General features: G+C 37.4%; 1 protein-coding gene across 1 annotated transcript; it reads left to right on the forward strand.

Annotated features, from left to right (window-relative positions):
• The first annotated feature begins 1,203 nt into the window (after positions 1-1,203).
• Positions 1,204-21,276, forward strand: Csn2 (casein beta). The gene is made up of 6 exons (XM_051198596.1): positions 1,204-1,254; positions 1,925-1,972; positions 3,083-3,106; positions 3,191-3,232; positions 4,668-5,192; positions 21,064-21,276. Exons 1-6 carry the CDS (start codon positions 1,204-1,206, stop codon positions 21,274-21,276), a joined length of 903 nt encoding a protein of 300 aa, XP_051054553.1.
• Positions 21,277-21,882: the final 606 nt, after the last annotated feature.

Below are 21,882 nucleotides of genomic sequence, written 5' to 3' on the forward strand. Positions count from 1 at the left end.
TACCTAAAATATAGATTTTTAAAATTAAATATTTAAGAAGTAATGGGATTATTTTTTTAAAAAACTGGGCTTAAAAATACAGAAATGTCTAGAAAGATTTGGTAAAAATTACAGTGACTATTGGCTTTATGAAAAAGAGAAAATGCAATAATAAATACAAGGTCAGTGAATGATATAAGAAAAGAGACTGAGAATTGACAAGCTATCTTATTTGATTTGCTGTATTTTAGTAATAAAATGCATTCAAATTATATCACGAAAAGATGAATATTTATTGGGCAACATTAGAAGCAGCAAATTACATCTTTGTGTACAAGAAGATTGCAACCATAAAACTTGTTCAGAGTCTTGAAGTTCTTGATCTAGCTCATAATATTTCACATGTGAAATAGTAACACATGAAAAATAGAGGTAAAGTCTTCTGTTTATAAAATAGTTCTAGAAAGATCAGATATAATTTTGAAAACATGATTATAGAAATAAGACGAGTTGCAAGAATAGTGGCTTATTAGCATACCAGGTAACAATAAAGTTCCAGTTTAAAGATGGGCATAAAAATGAGTAAGGAAAAATATAAGAATTGCAATGGGACTCTCCCTTCATGCATAATCTACAAGGGAATAAATTTCTTTTAAACTAGGACAATTAAATTTTATGGAAACTCATGGAGGAGTCTTTAGACAAGGAAAAGTTCAGAATGAAATATGCAACATCCACCCAAAAATCCAAAACCAGCATTTCACTAACAGAATAATTTTCTACCATCAAGTATTGGAGAGAGTACTTTGTAAATATATCTAAATTTTTTTTTTTCACGCTGAGATTTTTCACTAGTATCGCAAGAGTTAACGCATATTGTCTATCAATTCACTCTAGAAGTGAGTCTTCCTATTGCTAATGTCTTCATAATCTGTTCACTGTCTGGACACCTGTAATAGCTAAATAGTTTTATTCACCACAGTGTTCCATAGTTATGACTTCTTCATAGTTTTGTAAGGCATCCATAATTCTGTTAACAATAGAGAAATAGCAAAAAAGATTGGAAGAGAGCTGTGAGCAGATAACACTGTTACTGGCTGCTGACATCTCAATTTGATGTTAGTAATAGGAGTATTTAGGAGCCAGAGGAGAGTTTGACTTTAATTGACTGACTCATCTTTTACAACCCCTTCATCTTTTCATTCACAGGACCTGACTACAGCCATGAAGGTCTTCATCTTTGCCTGCCTTGTGGCACTTGCTCTTGCAAGTGAGGTGTGTAAAGAAGCTTCCTAGATCATTAAAAAGTAGAAAATGGTCTGCTCACTTGTAGACAGTAGCAGCAGTGACAGCTCAGTGTATAAATAACAGAGACCTTCAGATCTGCTTATTTAGTCACTGCTTCTTTGGAGTCATGAGTTGTCCCATAGTTCTTGTAGGCTCTCAAAGCTGGGACAAGTGCTCCCTGTGCTATTGCACCACCAGTTCCAAAGGAAACTTAAACAAGAAGCAAAACAAGGCAACAGAAATACATCAAGTAAATATGATTCCACAAAAGTAGACTACACATCTCATTCTAGTGATAAAGTGAATGCATCCCTTTGATGACCAGCTCAAATCTTACTGTGCCTGTCCAAAGGTATATTCAGAGGAAGTACATAGTCAAGAATTTTAGTACACTTGTAGGCATAATAAAAAAAGTGCTTAGAAGAAACTAAAGTAACTTCTTTATTTTCTCACTCATCAAAAATTATGCACAAATTAATCTAATGTAGGAATGAGCCAATAAAACTTTACTAAAATATCAGTGATAGTAAATATGTTTTCAAGATTCTAAAAAGCTTACAACAACTTTTTTGCTTTTTAAGTTTCTGAAAGAGGTATATGATGTAAAAGTCAAATAGGAAGCATGTTTAGTAGCAAGGTATATATAGTCACTAATAAGTTCTTTTATTTCTTTTTACAAAAGGAATCACTCAGCATATCCTCCGAGGTAAGAGGTTTTATTGTGGAATATTTCTAACCCTGAAATAACTACATTTTTTAGTGATCTGGAAGTCCTAATTGGATCTATAAATTAATGTGTATAAATCATTATTGTTTTTTCATACAGAGAGCATTTCCAGCAGTGAGGGAAGGCAATTCTCACTCAGAGGCAGCTTGTAGACTTAAAACACTAAAGTGCGTGTTTTTTTCTGTTGCGTTACACTGTGTTAGCCACAGAGTAACATATGCCGCTTTGATAAATATGCTGTGCATTGTATTAGGGGCAGAAAAATATCTAGATAGCTGCATATTCTAGAATTTACCAAGTTAGTTTCTTATTTGAAATATTTCCGCTGCCTCTTCTACCCCTTTTATTTGAAAATCTCACAATTGTATTCTCTGCCAAGAGCTCTCTCTAATTTGACATGCATTTTTGGATTGTTCATTGTCTAGCAGCTACAGTTCAAATTAAAGACAAATGCTAATAGAAATACATGCTTTTTCTATACTAGGTAAGGTTGCTTGCAGAAGGATGCTTTTGGTTATTAAAGTTGTCATTAGGTAAATAAAAAAGTGAGATGCAACAGATGTCTCTACCTTGAACTACTTATTTGTATGTGCTACATTTGTTTATTAGAGAATACAAGTATATACACTTCTCTTCATAATTCTACAAATGCCTCAGAGGAAATATTTATTTCTTATAGTCTATTTGGAGGCTGGGATATTAGCAAGTGAACTAAGAGTACTTACTAAAATAGGTACTTTTAGCTATCATTAGACTGTATTTTCAACTTTGCGTGTTTGGTTTTAAGAATTAAATGGGATTTAAAGATCATTTGTAACAAGAGAGAAAACAATAGCTTTGTTTTCTCATTGCTTAGATGTGTCTTTACACATTGTGCTCACTAATTCACTTTCCTCTTTTTTACTGTGCTCATCTTTCTTGTATACATTAGGCATACACAAAATGTTCCAAATAGTTTAAATATAAGAGTTCATCAATATTCCCATTAGAGGCCTATTAAAAGACTACCAAATACCTTAATTTTTTAATACCCATTAAAAATACTGTAGACTCAGTAAAAGTTAATTATTTGTTTTTATTTTTCTGAAGGAATCTACTGAAAATATCAGTGAGGTAAACCCATTATATTTAATACCCATACTTTGTTCATAAAGGTGAGAATTTTGAGATTTTTAACAGACACTTTATTTCTAACAGAAAATTCAGATGGCGGGACAAATGGAACAGCTGCAAGCAAAGGTAAATTGCTGGTGGAGAATTTATGTCTCGGTTTTGTGATGTGTAATGCCAGAGAGTAACTATAACATGTGTGTTCATAGTCAACAGTGGCCATACAGCAGCAGTGCAATGACAGCACACTCAGGCGTCCTTTTCTAAATCATGATTACAGTTACTAGTGATCTTGTCTGTGCTTAGTCATTAACATAAGCATTTCCCCAGACTAAACAGTGTTTCTTTTATTTTCTAAATAAATATGGTGATGAAAGTCACATTGGGGATGTGGCAGAAATCCTAAACTGAGCACCTGCCTGATGAAGAATATTGTGTATTAGTCTCTTTGTAGCTCCTTTTCTTCACCTGTGAGCTGAACACATTCTTAAATTTTCCCCATAAATGTAGTTAATTGGCCTTCAATAGAGTCAATGGTTTTAATTCACATTTGATTTGTGAAAACATTTGTGCTTTATGTTTAGCTAGCCTTAAGGGCATTTCTAGTTCAAAGATAAGTAGAGTGAGATACAGAACAACTGAATGGACCTCTGCTTAAGCTGTACAGCAGAAGAGGTTTTCATCAAGTCAATGGTTTTCTGAATAGTGTCAAGGTCCACTATTAAATCACACTTACATAACAGCTTAACTTTGATAGTTCATTCTCTTTAGTAAATTGCTTGTTGCTCACATTTATTTTTCAAATCAAATTAAAATTTTTAAAATTGATACGGCTTGAAAAGATTAAAAAACTATTTTTACCAAAGTAAACCATTCTATAAATTGACCAATAGTAAGTGGATCACAGAATTTAGTCACAAATTAAGGCTGTTTATTTTCCCCTTAAAATAAAATAAAATAAACTTTAGTATTGACCCACTAAACCTTTTAAAATTAATTTGCCTTCAACTGTACAAAAACAACTAGTTCTATTATCAGTCTACAAAGGTTAAGAAATCAATATTATCTAATATCTAAGAATATATATTAACTACAGGTGTAGAAATGGCTTGGGGAAAAGTGAAAAGTTCCTAAAAAATGTGAACATTGATTTCATTTTACATCATAATTCTTCTACTAGTAGAATAGTTTAGGGTGAAATACTTAAGAACACTTTACTTATTTTCTTAATGTTACCCAAGACAATGTCCTTTTGTTTTGTGTATCTTTCAAGATAAAGTTGAAATCACTTCTTACTGTGTACCCCAGGCTTGCCAAGAACGCACAATTTAGCTTCGGTTGGTCTATAGCAATCCTCCTGCCTCAACCTATCAACTGGTAGATTTAGAGGCATCAGACACCATACCCAGCTAGGCGAAGATAGTCTTTTAAGCAAATGAAATATGATAGTTTTGTGAGCAAATTCATTCCTTTGGTCAATTGTCATCAGCTAAAAAAGATCATTAATAAATTGAGAAAAAATAACATTGGTGAACGGCGGACTAAAATGTTCTCTTATTTCCAGGGTGTGCTCCAGAACAAAGTTCACCCCTTTGTCCAGTCACAGCCTCAGGGCTTTCCTTACGAACAGCCCATCTCTTGCACTCCCCTTGCACAAAACGCCCAGTCTATTGCTCAAGCCTCTGTGGTGCCTTCTCTTGGGCCTGTCATTTCTCCTGAAGTGGAAGCTCTCCTAAAAGCTAAAGCCGCCATCCTTCCCAAGCACAAAGTCATATCCTCTCTTAACTCTGAAGCTGTGCTCTCTCGGTTTAACCCTCAAGTTCTCAGTCCTGCTACTCTTGCAAACCAGCACATTCCTCAGTCTCAGGTTCAGCTCCTGGCTCAAGTCCTTCAGGCTTTCCCTCAGACTCCCATCGTTTCTTCTCAATCCCAGCTGTCTCTTCCTCAGTCCAAAGCTCTTTACCTTCTCCAGCAAGTAGCGCCCTTCCTTCAAAGAGATATGCCTTCCCAAACTCTCCTGCAATACCTAGACCTTCTGCTTAACCCCATCCCCCAGTTCTCTGCCAATGGACCATCTCGTCCCATCACTGTAAGTCTAAATTTACTTCCTTTTAAATTCCCCTCAAAATGTGCATATGATGACATTAATAGAAGAAACGAGAGCTCTAAAATGGAAGAATATATATATATATATATATATATATATATATATATATATATATATATATAATATGTGTGTGTATGATTATTTAATAAATTGATGATCTTCATTATGAACTATAAACTAGAATCACCTGGAGATCTTCACTTCAATATAATTTTCAGTGCCTAGTGCCTTAAAGATTTTGATGTAAGTGTTACAATTGTCAAGAAAAAAGTAGTGGCCTGATGGAAATAGACAATTGCAAGAAGGCTGATTTAACTGGTCAGCTGGGAACTCTGACTTAAAGAGGACTAAGGTTGACTAAACACAGTTAAACTTGGAAATTTATTAGATTTGAGTAACAAAGTGTTTTCCTTAAAATTCTAAAGTTTTTTGTGCACATATAGTATCCCATATTGGAGTGTATTTTTTTTCTTTTGAGTATATATACATGGAATCAAAAGACTAAGACATTTCATTAGTTACACAGAATCTATTTTAGGTAGGTGTTTCAATGAGTGTGAAAATGTATACTTATTTACTTGTATTTGTTTGCATTTAAGGTCTAAGAGGATTTCCAGGTTAATGCCCTTCCTAATTTTTGGTAAGTTTCTGGATATTGAAGATTAGAATAACTATTTTTGTAGTTGACATTTTTATATTTCATCCTCCAATGTAAACAGAACAGAGTAGCAAATTTGAATTATCACTGTGTTCTCACTGGTTTACAGCTTCTTACCACCTTGACACTAGGCATAGCTTAAATTTCAAGGAAATTTAATTTTATTTGCTTGCCATTGGCATAGATCTGTCTCATTCCAAAAGATTTTGTCTTTACATATTATATCATCTGGTTATAAGACACTCAGAAATAAAGTTTTCTTATGTTTTATGTGATTGCATTATAGCTTTTGTTACAGGCCAATTTTCATTTCAATGCATACCTTATGTTTCAAAATTTTTATGTTTTTGCATTTAAAATTGTTTTTAATTCATGATTCAAAAGCAAATTACTCAGTCCAGGTATTAAATAGGTACAATAGAGCAGTGTATATAGCTTTAGTATTCTAAACTACAAAACCATTTAGGACTGAAGAAAGGATAAATATTTTGAAACAATTCTTGTGAGCTGGTATGCCATTGAATAGGAGTTATATGCCTCTAAGGAAAAGAACCAGAACCTAGTGTACCTTTGTAAAACAATTGCTATTTTTATTTTTTTTTCTATGAATGGTGAGAGGTGAATAAATATAAATCCATGGTTCTCAACATGTGGGTTTTAACCCCATTGTGAATTAAGGGTCCTTACACAAGAATCACTTTTCAGATATCCTGCATATCAGATATTTACACTACAATTTATAACAGAAGCAACATCATAGTTATGAAGTAGCAATGAAATAATATTATGATTGGGGGTCACCACACTATGAGGAACTGTATTAAAGTGTCACAGCATTAGGAAGGCTGAGATCCATTGATTTAACAAAACAAAACTGATTCTACATACTTTCTTTCACAGAATTGACTGAGACTGGAAATACAACTACTTTTTCATCTTTGGATCATGCAACAACAACAACAAAAAGACAATTTTGAATGAATCTACGTGGACAAAAGATTTTCTTCTTTTATTCTATGTATTATATGAAATTCATTTTATTTGAATTTGACTCATGAACTCTTTATGCTTTCCAATTGTATTTCAAATATTATAAAAGTTCCATATTGAGTTGAATATGCATGCCAATAATATGTACAAAAATAGTTTGTGGAATTGGACTTACTATTATTTCTTTGAGAACCTATTTCCTTTCCAGTCTTTTCAATAAATAATCTTTTAGGCATATTTAAATTGTCATTGTCTTTATTGTAATTTTTAAAACTTTCTAAAGATTATTCAGTTTTAATATAAGTTTGTTATGCACATTAAAAATTATTGTATAACTAACTCACATGAGGATGTACACTAATATTGCTTGAATCTGAAGGCTGAGGCCTGATAGCCAAGAGTCCAAGGCCAGAATGGCTTACATAATGAGTTTTAGGTGGTTTGAGCTATCTGGTGACACCTTGTCTAAAAACAAACAAAATAAAGCAAAAAAAAAAAATTAAAGAAAACTAAAACAGGAAAATAAAATACATATACATATACATACATACATACATACATACATACATATATATATATATATATATATACCAATGATAAATGTGAAATAACACTCTGAAATCAAATACAATGTTTTAAAATGATAATTAGACAAAAACCAATGTTCAGAGGAAAATTTGGATTGATAACTATCCCATTTGTTTCTGGAAATCTTGGTTTACACTTATTTTTTTTTTTTGCGTAAACTGCAACTGTGACTTTCACTCAAATAGGTCCTATGCTGGGTGGTAAACTTTGTAGTCATTCTACAAAGGGAATTACAAATGTGAAATCCATGGCACACCTCTGTCACATGGAAGCTAAGTGATAGTCTGAGAGATGTTTATTCTCTCAAAACTTCAGTTTCCATGCCTGTAATGTATTGCAAAGAATCTCACTGAAGTTTGGATGGGGCATTAGCTACTTTCTTTTTTTTATTTTTTCTTTTTACTTATTTTATATAATCAAATCCATTTAAATGAAAACAAATATTTATACACAATATTTGGGAATTTGGGCGTCATTCTTTCGAAACTACATTAAGCTGGTAAGGGGCGCTGTCATGGGAAATTCTAAGAAGATGCAGAAATCCTGGCTGTATTCTGTAAGGCTGCTTTGTCCAGCTGTTTTGAATGTATGAGCACATGGTTCTTTGTTTCAGGTGGTCTGGCTTGATCAAACCACATTAGTCTGGAAGGAATCCACAGCTTTTCATTTTCTGTGAAAACAAAAATAGAAATCATTTTCCCCAGTAACTTGTCCTTGAACATAAATTTTGGAGTCAAAGCATTTTTTTATTTAATTTTTTATTTTACATGTAACCACAGGTCGATCCCGGTTCCCTCTCCGTCCCTCCCTCCCTTCTTCCATTTACCCTCTCTGCCATCTCACATGGACCCTAACCACCCTCCCCTCCCATCCCCCCACCTCAATTCCATATGTAGGGGAATGCCATCCAGTTGGGGTCATGTAGATCTGACAGATCATGTGAAGTAGGGACTAGGACTTCTCTCCTGTCTCTAGGTTAAGGCAGTTATCCCTCCATGGGGGATGTGTTAGCAAGGTCCTTTTGAGCAACAGGGATACATCCTGGCTCCACTGTCTGAGGTCCCTTGGACTGCTCAGTCTTTCTGGCTGAGATCCATATTCAGGGGGGCCTGAGTCAGTCCCATGCTGGCAACCCAGCTGTCAGTCTGGTGGCCCATTAGCTCCTCCTTGCTCAGGTAAGCTATCTCTATGTATTTCTACTGCCTGGTCTTATCCTCTCCATCTGCATCTGGGTTCTAGTTTGACTCAGTGTTTATATATGGGTGTTGTTCCTGCTTCCAACAGGCATTAGATGAGGGCTCCATGGATAAGTTAGTTGTTGATCTCACTCTCCGGGAAGGGAATTTATGGTAGCCTTTCCACAGAAGCTCAAATTGTTACATTGCAGCAGTCTTGTAGTTCTCTAGACCTTTCTTTGTGTTCAATTTTATCTTCAAATCAATATTGGCTCCCTCTTTTATGTTCGTTCTCTCTCTCTCTCTCTCTCTCTGTCTCTCTCTCTCTCCTGTCTTCTATTCCTAACCAGGCTCAATCTTCCTGATCAAACATGTTCTCCTTTCCTCCCCTTCTTTTTCTCTTACTTCTCTCTCCATTCGCTGCCCCCACAGTTCCCCTGTGCTCTGGGGGACTAGTCCCTTCCCACTTCTGTGAGGGACTTTATATGAATCTCTTAGAATACAACTTGTATCCTAGTTCCTCTGGTGGTGTGAATTATAGGCTGGTGATCCTTTGATCTAGGTCTAAAATCCATATATGAGCGAGTACATACTATGTTCCTCTTTTTGTGACTGGGTTACCTCATTCAGGATGGTTACTTCAAGTGCCATCCACTTGCCTGCGAATTTCAAGATAACATTCTTTTTTTCTACAGAGTAGTATTCCATTGTGTAGATGGGCCACATTTTCATTATCCATTCTTCAATTGAGGGGCATGTAGGTTGCTTCCAGGTTCTTGCTATTACAAGTAGTACTGCTATGAACATAGTTGAACAGATGTCTTTGTTGCAGAGATGTGGATCATTTCTGTATATGCCTAAGAGGGGGATTAATGGGAGATGCCATTATGTATATATGTTTCGCATACTGGTTAATAATAAAGCACAGTTGGCCAATAGGAAAGGAAGATAGGAGGGACTAGGAGACATGGAGGAAATAAGAAGTAGTAAGGAGGAGTCAAGATGGAGAGTCTGGAGAGAGCAGTATGCTGCAGCCAGCTCCCAGTAAGAAGAACACGTGGACATACATAGATTAACACAAATGGGTTAATAACTAAGGCAGAGCTAGCCAATAAGAAACTAGTACCTGGCCAATAGCATTGTATCAAATACAGAGTCTCTGTGCATTATTTGGGGCTGGCACAGCTGCTGGACAAGACCAGTGGCGGCAGGGAGAAAAACCATACTCCTTACAGGGGATTGCTTGGTCCTGTGGTAAACTAATTCCCATTTTCCTGAGGAACCGCCATAATGATCTCCAAAAAGGCTGTATGAGTTTACACTTCCACTAGCAGTGGAGGAGTGTTTCCATTTCTCCACATCCTCTCCAACATGAGTCATCATTGGTGTTTCTAATTTTAGCCATTCTGGCAGGAATAAGATGGTATCTCAAAGTTGTTGTCATTTGCATTTCCCTGATAGCTAAGGATGTGGAGCATTTTCTTAAGTGTCTTTCAGCCTTTTTGATTTCCTCTATTGAGAATTCTTTCTTCCATTCTGTACCCCATTTTTTAATAGGGTGATTTGGTATTTTGTTGACTAGTTTCTTGAGTTATTTGTATATTTTGGAGATCAGCCCTTTGTCAGATATAGGATTGGTGAAAATCTTTTCCCAGTCTGTGGGCTGCTCTTTGGTCTTGTCCACTGTGTCCTTTGCCTTACAGAAGCTTCTAAGTTTGAAGAGGTCCCATTTATTAATTGTTTCTCTCAGTGCCTGTGCCCCTGGAGTTAGGTTCAGCAAGCTGTCTCTTATACAAATTTGTTAAAGGGTACCTCCTACTTTCTCTTCTAAGAGGTTCAATGTGGCTAGATTGATGTTGAGGTCTTTGATCCATTTGGACTTGAGTTTTGTGCATGGCAACAGACATGGGTCTATCTGCAGTCTTCTACACACCCTCATCTAATTGCGCCAGCACCATTTGTTGAAGATGCTGTCTTCTCCCCATGGTATTCTTTTAGCTGTTTTGTTGAAAATCAGGTGTTCATAGGTGCGTGGATTAACATCAGGATTTTCAATTCAATTCCATTGGTCTATCTGTCTATTTTTGTGCCAATACCAGGCTGTTTTAAGAACTATAGCTCTGTAGTAGAGCTTAAATTCAGGAATAGTGATGCCTCCTGAAGTGCTTTTATTGTATAGGGTTGTTTTGACTATCCTGGGTCTTTTGTTTTTCCATATATAGTTAATTATTATCCTTTCAAGGTCAGTGAAGAATTGTGGTGGGATTTTAATGGGGATTGCATTGAATCTGTAGATTGCTTTTGGCAAGATTGCCATTTTTACTATGTTTATCCTACCTATCCAAGAGCATGGGAGATCTTTCCATTTTCTGGTATCTTCTTTACTTTCTTTCTTTAGAGCCACAAAGTTCTTATTATGTAGGTCTTTTACTTGTTTCGTAAGCGTTACCCCAAGATACTTTATGTTGTTTGTGGCTATTGTAAAGTGTGATGTTTCTCTGATTTCTTTCTCTTTGTCGTGTGAAAAAAGTAGGGCTACTGATTTTTTTTGAGTTTATCTTGTATCCTGCTAGTTTGCTGATGGTGTTTATCGGGTGTAGGAGTTCCCTGATAGAGTTTATTGGGTTGCTTATGTAAAGTATCATATCATCTGCAAACAGAGACACTTTGACTTCTTCCTTTCCAATTTGGATCCCCTTGATATCTTTTGTTTTCTTATAGCATTAGCTAGAACTTCCAGTATAATATTGAAGAGATATGGAGAGAGAGGGCAGCCTTGTCTTGTTCCTGATTTTAGAGGAATTGGCTTAAGTTTCTCTCCATTCAGTTTGATGTTGGCAGTTGGTTTGCTGTTTATTGCTCTTTTTTTGTTTAGGTATGTTCCTGTTATCCCTGACCTCTCCAAGACCTTTATCATGAAAGGGTGTTGAATTTTGTCAAAGGCTTTTTCTGCATCTAGGGAGATAATCATATGGTTTTTCTTTTTCAGTTTGTTTATATGGTGGATCACGTTGTTAGATTTTTTGTATGGTAAACTATCCCAGCATTCCAAGGCTGAAGCCTACTTGGTCATGGTGGATGATTTCTCTGATGTATTCTTGAATTTGCTTTGCCAGTATTTTATTGAGTATTTTTGCATCAATGTTCATCAGGGGTATTGGTGTGTAGTTTTCTATCTTAGTTGTGTCTTTGTGAGGCTTGGGTACCAAAGTTATTGTGGCCTCATAAAAAGAGTTTGGCAATGAACCTTCTGTTTCTATTTTTGGAACAGTTTGAGGAGTAGTAGTGTTAGTTCTTCCTTGAATGTGTGGTAGAAATCTGCACTGAATCCATCTGGCCCTGGACTTTGTTAGGTTGGAAGGCTTTCGATGACTGCTTCTATTTCATTGCGGGATATAGGTATATTAAAGTTGTTTGTTCTTTATTTAATTTTGGTAAGTGATAGTTATCCAGAAAACTGTCCATTTCCTTTGAATTTTTAATTTTTGTGCAATACAGATTTTCAAAGTATGACTTGAAAGTAGTCTGGATTTCCTCTTTGTGCATTGTTATATTCCCCTTTTCATTTCTGATTTTGTTAATTTGCATGTTCTCGATCTGCTTTTTCGTTAATTTGGATAAAGGTTTGTCAATCTTGTTGATTTTCTCAAAACACCAACTCTTCGTTTCATTGATTTTTTTTTGTGTTGTTTTCCTGGTTTCTATTTTGTTGATTTCAGCCCTCAAGTTGATTATTTCCTGGAACCTACTCCTATGGGGTGAGTTTGCTTCTCTCTGTTCTAAGGTTTACAGTTGTGCTGTTAATTCTCTTATGTGACTATCCTCTGTTTTCTTCATATGGGCACTTAATGCAATGAACTTCCCTTGTAAAATTGCTTTCAAAGTATCCCATAATTTCGGGTATGTTGTGTCCTCATTCTCGTTGAATATTAGAAAGTCCTTAATTTCTTTATTCTTTGACTCAGGTGTGGTACAATTGCACATTGTTCAGTTACCATGAGTTTGCAGGTTTTCTGCTATTTGTGTTGTTGTTGAATTCCAATTTTAAAGCATGGTGGTCCGATAAGATACAGGGGAGTATTTCTATTCTCTTGTATCTGTTGAGGTTTGTTATGCCATTTAGTATGTGGTCGGTTTTAGAGAAGGTTCCATGTGGAGCATAGAAGAAGGTATATTCTTTTGTCTTTGGATGGAATGTTCTATAGATGTCTGTTAAGCTCAGTTGAGACATAACTTCTGTTAGTTCTTTTGTTTCTTTGTTGAGTTTCTGATGTGTGGTCCTGTCTAGTGTTGAGAGTGATGCATTGAAGTCTCCCACTAATAGTATGTAAGGTTTTATATGAGCATTGAGTTATAGTAGCGTTTCTTTTACAAATGTGGGTGCCATTGTATTAGGGGCATAGATGATCAGGACTGAGATGCTGTGTTGATGGATTTCTCCTGTGATGAATAAGAAATGACTGTCTTCATCTCATTTTATTAAATTTGGATTGAAGTTTAACTTGTTAGATATTAGGATAGCCAAGCCTGCTTGCTTCTTGGTTCCATTTGATTGGAAAATCTTTTCCCAACCCTTTACCCTGAGGTAATGTCTATCTCTGAAGCTTGGATGTGTTTCTTTTATGCTGCAGAAGGATGGATTCTGTCTTCGTATCCATTCTGTTAGCCTGTGTCTTTTTATACGTGAGTTAAGACCATTAATGTTGTGGGTGAGTAAGGATCATTGATTGTTGATGCTTGTTTGTTTTAGGTTTGTTGTTGGCAGTGGTATTGTGAATATATTAGTTCTGCTTTACACAATGGAATACTACTCTGCAGAAAAAAATAATGGTATCTTGAAATTCGCAGGCAAGTGGATGGCAGTTGAAGAAACCATCCTGAATGAGGTAACCCAGTCACAAAAAAGAGGAACACAGTATGTACTCATTCATATATGGATTTAAGACCTAGATCAAAGGATCACCAGCCTATAATTCACACCACCAGAGGAACTTGGATACAAGGTGTATTCTAAGAGATTCATATAAAGTCCCTAACAGAACTGGGAACGGACAAGTCCCTCAGGCGAATGGGGGGTTGGTAGCGAATGGAGAGAGAAGTAGGGGAAAACAAGGGGGAGGAAAGGAAAACATGTGCAACCAGGAAGATTGAGCCTGATTACAAATAGAAGACAGGAAAGAAAGAGAGAGAGAGAGAGACAGAGAGAGATACAGAGAGGGAGATAGAGGTAACATAAAAGAGGGAGCCAATATTGATTTGAAGATAAAATTGAACACAAAGAAAGATCTAGAGAACTACAAGACTGCTGCCAACTAACAATTTGAGGTTCTGTGGAAAGGCTACCATAAATGCCCTTCCAGGAGAGTGAGATCAATAACTAACTTATCTATGTAGCCCTCAACTAATGCCTGTTGGAAAAAGGAGCAAACACCCTTACATAAACACTGAATTGATGTAGAACCCAGATGCAGATGGAGAGGATAAGACCAGGCAGCAGAAACACATAGAGACAGCTTATCTGAACAAGGAGGAGCTAACAGGCCACCAGACTGATAGCTGGGAAGCCAGCATGGGAGTGACTCAGGCCCCCTGAATACGGGTCTCATACAGAAGGACTGAGCAGTCCAAGGGACCTCAGACAGTGGAGCCAGGATGTATCCCTGGTGCTCAAAAGGACCTTGCTAACACATCCCCCATGGAGGGATAACTGCCTTAACCTAGAGACAGGAGAGAAGTCCTAGTCCCTACTTCACATGATCTGTCAGATCTACATGACCCCAACTGGATGGCATTCCCCTACATATGGAATTGGGGTGGGGGGATGGGAGGGTGGTTAGGGTCCATGTGAGAGGACAGAGAGGGTTAAAGGGAGGGAAGGAGGGAGGGAGGATGGAAGGAAGGGAGGGAGGGAGGAAAGGAAGAAGGGAGGGAGGGGGAGAGAACTGGGATTGACATGTAAAATAACAAATTAAATTAAAAAAAAAATGCTTTGACTCCAAAATTTAAGGTCAAGGACAAGTTACTGGTGAAAAGGATTTCTATTTGTGTTTCCACAGTAAATGAAAAGCTGTGGATTCCTTCCAGACTAATGTGGTTGGATCAAGCCAGTCCACTTGAAACAGAGTACCATGTGATCCTACATTCAAAATAGCTGGACAAAGCAGCCTTACAGACTACAGCCAGGATTTCTTCATCTTCCTAGAATCCCCCATGACAGTGCCCCTTACCAGCAGGAAGTATTTTGGAAAGGACAACGCCCAAATTCCCAAATATTGTCTATAAATGTTTGTTTTCATTTAAATGGACTTGGTTATATAAAATTAAAAAAAAAAAAAAAAGATTACATGATCCCTCCTGGAGGACACCACCCTCCCTGTGGAGTGTGGGTGGGGGAAGGGATGGGATTGTGGTTGGGGGCCATGGAAGAAAGGGAGAGTGGGAGAGAGGGAGTGAGGGATGAAGGGAGGGAGGAAAGAAGAGGGAACTGGGATGGATATTAAAATAAGAAAAAAATTAGATAAAAAATAAATTAAAGAAAAATAATAGATGCAGCTTTCCTGAACTTAATGACATCTTTGTTTGTTCCTTGTTTCATAAGTTTGTGTCAAGGTTATTCTTTGATTTTAAAAAATCTGAGTATTTTGTATATAGAGTAAGATAATATTATATATATGTATATATGTGTGTGTGTGTGTGTGTGTGTGTAATATATACTCTGTATATATTATGGTTTCTAGTTTGGTGTTTTAATGGGATTTCTGATAATGTGAATGAGTGGGTCTCTCTGTTACTTATCTTGAGCCATTTTCTTTCTGTTTGTTTATTTTGTTCAGTTTCAAAGTGTTAGTAGTAGTTTTATATTCTTTTCTTTTTTAGTATAGAAACCTGATTGCTTTCTATTAACAGACAGGAAGAAAATGGTAGGTGAGGAGACAAGAAACTAAGGAGTAAAGGGGAGGATATTGTAATTGGGATATAGTATGTGAGAAAAAATTTTTCAACAAAAGTATTTACATAGATTACAACATACATCATAACAAATGTTGGACTAGAGAAAGTTATAGGATAAGCATTGAGGTAGGAATGGTAGTTCTCATCATACTTCTACTACCAGAGTATTAATCTAATTATGGGGCAAATCAAGAAATATAAATATAAGATAGATAGATTGTGTGTCTGCAGACTATGTGGCTATTAAGGTAGAGTAACTCAGTGAATTCAACCAATGTTCTTAGAACTAAGAAGTGAATTTATTAAGTTTTCTAGAAAAATATCAACCATGAATACAACAGCAAAATTAACAAATATGTAAAACAAATAACAATGTAAAAGTTCATTTGTAAGATAAGATACATGCAATAAATGGAAAGGCTGATGGATTAAATCATAGGTCTCTAAATAACTAGGCAGATATATTCTGCTCATACTTTGAAATAGCCAATGTAGTGAAAATATTATTGATATCTATTGATCTATAATGATCTCTAGATTTTGATGGGAGATGTCATTCTGTAAATATGTTTCTCATATTGGTTAATAAATTGGTTAATAAATAAAGCTGTTGGCCAATAGGAAAGCAAGATAGGTGGGACTAGGAGACGAGGAGAGAGGAAGTAGGAAGGAGGAGATTCAAGATGGTGGACTTAGAGAAGAATGTTGGGGCCTCTCTCTGGTAAGATGAGACCACATGAAAATACTTAGGTTAATAGAAACAGCTTAATATTTAAGACAGAGCTAGCCACTAAGAATCTAGTAACTGGCCAACAACATTATATCTAATACAGAGTCTCTGTGTGTAAATTAAGGCTGATGCAGAGGTGGGCCCAGATCCGCAGGAAAAACTACTCATAAGGTAATGGCTAATTTTCTAGATTTCAATATCGCTTGTCAAGATCTGGCCTATTGTTCTAATTGTGGAAGGATTCCATCCTGACTTGTGGCCTTGATCTGCAATTTACTTATAGCTGATTACATCTCAAAGCAAAAATGTTAACAAAATCAAAACAATAATAAAAAAGTACTGTCATTCTACAAAATCTAAAAAAAAAAAAACAAAAAAACCTTACAATTCACTGAGAATAAAATGTGATGAATCTGAGGCAGCTCTGGCATCCTTCCTCCTCTTGGGCTTGGGTTTCACTGCAGCTTTGGAGAATACACAGGTGCGGTTTGAACTGCATATGCCATTGCTTCAAGAATACAACACTCTGCTTCAAATATCTGATTCAGAATCCAGATTACTGTGGTTGTGGATTGCACTTTTTCTGTATATACAACACCTTTTCTTTTTTGAATTTATATGAACACACTGGTGAAAATACATAAAACAAAAGACAATAACGTTTTTCTTATTGTTATTTTGTAACATTATCATAGTAAACTGATTTGGATAGCATATTGTATTAAATGGAAATTTGGAAATTTAAAAATTTTGTCACTAAAATGACTCTCATGAAACTTATTAAGTGATTTTTGCTTGGCATTATGATAGAATTTCTATCAGTTCCTGAAGTAGCCCTAAACAATCTTTTGCCATTTTGGATTACATGGTTGTTCAAACTGGCATTCTCAGCACTGAAGGCCATTCAATCAAGACAGTAATCTATTGTGACAAATGTTGAAGATGACCTACACATTGCAGTAGTAATATTAAGTCAAGACTTCTAAAACAAGCAAGAATATCATCTCATTAGTGAACATTGCTTTCTTCTTTAATAATTTGTAAAATTTCATGCATATCAAAGAAATGCTTAAAAAGAAATACAGTGTGTTGTTGTTGAATTACAACTTTAAAACATGGTGGTCTGTTACAAGTAGATTTTCCCTGCCGGCCTGGGCCCACCATGGCACCAACCGCAATTAACACACAGAGACTCTGTATTTGATATAATGCTTTTGGCCAGTTACTTGTTTCTTATCGGCTAGCTCTGTCTTAATTATTAACTCATATCTATTTATCTAAGTATTTCCACATGGTCTCATCTTACCGGAGAGGGGGCATGAACCTCTGTTCTCCAGTCTCTCCATGTTGACTCCTCCTTACTACTTCCTCGAATTCTCCTTGTCTCCTAGTCCCACCTATCTTGCTTTCCTATTGGCCAACAGTGCTTTATTCATTAACCAGTATGAGAAACTTATTTACAGAATGGCATCTACCATCAGTGGTCTGATAAGATACAGGGAACTATTCCAATTTTTTTTCTGCTTAAGTTTGTTATGTTGCCTAGTATGTGATCAATTTTAGAAAAGCTTCCATGTGGAACAGAGAAGAAAATATATATTTTTTAATTTACTTTTTATTTTTATATAACATATTGATCCCAGTTCCCTATCCTTCCCTTCCTCCCTCCTTCTTCCCCTTTCTCCCACCCTCCCATGCCCCTGACCACCCTCCCCTCCCATCCACCTCCCACTCCACAGGAAGTGCTGTCAAGTCATTTGGTTTAGGGACTAGGACTTCTCTCCTGTCTCTAGGTTAAGGGAGTATCCCTACATGGGAGATATGCCTCCAAAGTCCTTTTGTGCACCAGGAATACATCCTGGTTCCAGTGTCTGAAATCCCTTAGACTGCTCAGGGCTTCTAGCTGGGACCCATGTTCATGGGGTCTGAGTCAGTCCCATGCTAGATTCCATGGGGGCCCATTAGCTCCTCTTGTTCAGGTAAGCTGTCTCTATGTGTTTCTGCATCCTGGTCTTGTCCTCCCTCTCTGCAACTGGATTCAATTCCACTTTGGCTCAGTGTTTATTTGTGGGTGTTTGCCTATGTTTCTATCAGCTACTAGATGAGGGCTTCATGATGCTGGATAAGTTAGTCATCAATCTCATTATTAGGGAAGGGCATTTATGTCCTTTCCACTATTACTCAAATTGGTAGTTGTGTTTAGTCTTGTAGGCCTCTGGACATTTCTCTAGGTTCACTTTTCTGTTTAAACCTATAATGGCTCCCTCTTATATGTTCTCTCTCTCTCTCTCTCTCTCTCTTTCTCTCTCTCTCTCCTCTCCACTCATCATCTCACCTCTCCTCTCCTCCCTTCTCTTCTCTTCTCTTCTATAAGTGTGTGAGGTTTTATATGAGCTTTGAGTTTCAGTAGTGTTTCTTTTCTGAATGTGGGTGCCTTTGTATTGGGGGCATAGATGTTCAGAATTGAGACTTTGTGGTGATGGATTTCTCCTGTGATGAATAGGAAATGACCATTTTCATCTCTTTTGATTGATTTTGATTTGAAGTCTAAGTTGTTAGATGTTGTTGGTGGTGGTGATATTGTGAATATATTTGCCCTGCTTGATACTTGGGTTCTGGTGAGTAGGATTATCTATTGTCTATGTCTTTGTGAGCATAGTTAACTTCCTTGGGTTGGAGTTTTCCTTCCACTACTTTTTGTAGGGCTGGATTTGTAGATACATATTGTGAAAATCTGACTTTGTTATTAAATATCTTGTTTTCTCAGTCTATAGTGATTGAGGGTTTTTGTTGGGTATAGAACCCTGGGCTGGCATCCCTGGACTCTTAGTACTTGTAGAACATCTATCCAGGACCTTGTGGTCTTGAGAGTTTCCATGGAGAAGTCAGGTGTAATTTTGATAGGTCTGCGTTTATTTGTTACCTGGCTATTTTCCTTTGCTGCTCTTAATATTCTTTCTTTATTCTGTATGTTATGTGTTTTGATTATTAGGTGTAAAGGGGTCTTTGTTCTTTGGTCCAGTCTATTTGGTGTTCAATATGCTTCTCATACTTTTATGGACATGTGCTTCTTCAGATTGGGAAAGTTTTCTTCAATGATTTTGTTGAATATGTTTTCTGTACCTTTGAGCTGGGCTTCTTCACCTTCCTCTATGCCTATTATTCTTAGGTTTGGTCTTTTCATGGTATCCCACATTTCCTGAATGTTTTATTTTAAGGATTTGTTGGATTTAAGATTTTCTTTGGTTGATGAATCTATTTTCTCTTGCAGTTTATCTTCAGTGCCTGAGAATCTCTCCTCCATATCTTGTGTTCTGTTGGTTGTGCTTGTGTCTGTAGCTCCCAATCATTTGCCCAGTTTTTCTATTTCTAGCATTTTTTCATTTCTTCCAATTTTTTTGTTTGCTTTTTCTTCCATTTCTTTAAGGGGTTTTCTCACATTGTCTTTGAAGGCCTCTATAATTTTTATGAAATTTTTTTTAAATTTGTTCTCTTCTGCTTCATCTGCTTTGGAGTGTTCAGGTCTAGTTGGTGTAGAGTCCCTAGATTCTGGTGGTGTCATGTTTGTCTTTCTATTGTTAGGTGTTTTCTTGCATTGCTGTCTTCCCATTGCTTCTTCCAGTGGGTGCAGGTGGGGTTTGCTCTCTCTCTCTCTCTCTCTCTCTCTCTCTCTCTCTCTGGTACTCCCCAGGTTGGCTTAGGTGGGTCATAAGTTTGATGTCTGTAGTTCTGGGTGGTCTAAGCTCTCTAGGAGGTCTCTCCTCAGGCACAGCCCCGCAAGGGGATTCAGATTGTCCTCCAGCAGAGGCCAGGCAATAGGATCAAAGACCGTCCAGGGAGGGACTTAGGATGGTCCCTGTGGATAGGTGGGTCTAGTGTGCTGAGAGCAGATCTAGGAATTTCCCTTGAGCAGAGACCTGGCAATGGGGGGTCAGAGATAGGCAGGTGGAGACTCAGGGTGGTCCTGCCTTGATAGGCGGGTCTAGTATTCTCAGAAGAGCTCCACGAAGTACTCTGCAGATGGCAGGATTGTTGGATCCACTCTCTGTTCCAGTGCTCAACCATAGTAGGGGGGCAGTGGGCTAGGCATGGCACAGGTGGGGGGAGGGCAGGCTTTTAGTGAGGGATGGGGTGGATGTGTATCAGAGCACCAGGAACACTTTCCCTGAGGAAAGGATACAGGGGTGAGTGAGATTCAGGGCCAATCCAGGAAGTTCCCAGGAGAAGGCCTTGGGGTGGATTTAACCTGAACTGGTCCCAGACTCACCTCCAGCAGAGGCCAGGCAATGGGGGTCAAAGATCTGGCAGGCGACTCAGGATGGTCCTGCAGGGATAGGAGGATCTCTGGCAGCACCTGGAGCTCCAGCAGAGGACAAGAAGTGGGGATCAGAGACCAGGCAGTTTTGTATCCAGGAGATCTTAAGTATTTTCCCTTCCAGGGGCCCTCCATATATGTCCCTCTTAGGGCCCCTCCTTTATAGATTCCTCTTTCACACAATATATCCTGACCACAGTTTCCCCTCCCTTCATTCCTCCCTGTTCCCTCCATCTCTCCCCTCTTCCTCAGATTCATTCCTTCTTTGTTTTTTCTTCAGAGAAGAGCAGGTCTCTAAAAGATGACAACCAAACATGACCAAACAAGATACAATAGGGCAAGGCAAATGCCCTCACATTAAGGCTAGACAAAGGCAAAACTAATAGGAGGGAAAGAGTCCCAAGAGTAGGTAATGGAATCAGAGATAAACCCACACCTTCTTTTAGGAGTCTCACAAAATCATCAAGATAACAGCCATAGTGTTTGAAGAGGACCTGGTGCAGACCCCTGCAGGCTCCATGGTTGATGCTTCAGTCTCTGTGAGCCCATTTGAGCCCTGTTTAGTTCATTCAGTGGACCATGTTCTCCTGGTGTTCTTCATCCCCTCGGACTCCTATAATCCTTACTCTCCCTCTTCTGTGGGGCTCCCCAAAGTCTGAGGCGAGGGACCCAATGAAGACTTCTATTTAGACTCACTCTCTGCATGCTTTTCCCATTTCTGAAGGGAGTACAAACTTATACAGCCACTATGGAAATCAGTGCGATGGGTCCTCAGAAAATTTGGAGTCAATCTACCTCCAGACCCAGCTATTTCACTCTTGGGCATATACCCAAAGGATGCTCCATTCTAACACATGCTCAACTATGTTCATTGTGACTTTAATCATAATATCCCAAACCTGGAAACAAACTATATGTCCCTTTACTGAGGAATGAATAAAGAAAATGTGGTACATTTAGGTAATTTTAAAATTTGAGTGCATTTTGATCATATTCTTCCTCTCCTCCAAGTCCATCCAGATTCTCTCCCCTTCCCTACCCACATAATTTTAATTTTTTCTCAAAAAACAAAAACCCAACACAATAAACCTCTCCAATACAAGAAAACAAAACCACCTCCTAGAAGAAGAAACAAACAAGCACCAAAGTATTACCAAATGAAAGTACATACACACACACACACACACACACACACACACACACACACACACACACAGGCACACACACCAGAAACAAAACCAAAGAACTGTGAAGTCCATTATATG

The sequence above is a fragment of the Phodopus roborovskii genome, unplaced genomic scaffold (genome assembly GCF_943737965.1).
Source record: "Phodopus roborovskii unplaced genomic scaffold, PHOROB, whole genome shotgun sequence".
In the NCBI taxonomy this organism is placed as follows: domain Eukaryota; kingdom Metazoa; phylum Chordata; class Mammalia; order Rodentia; family Cricetidae; genus Phodopus; species Phodopus roborovskii.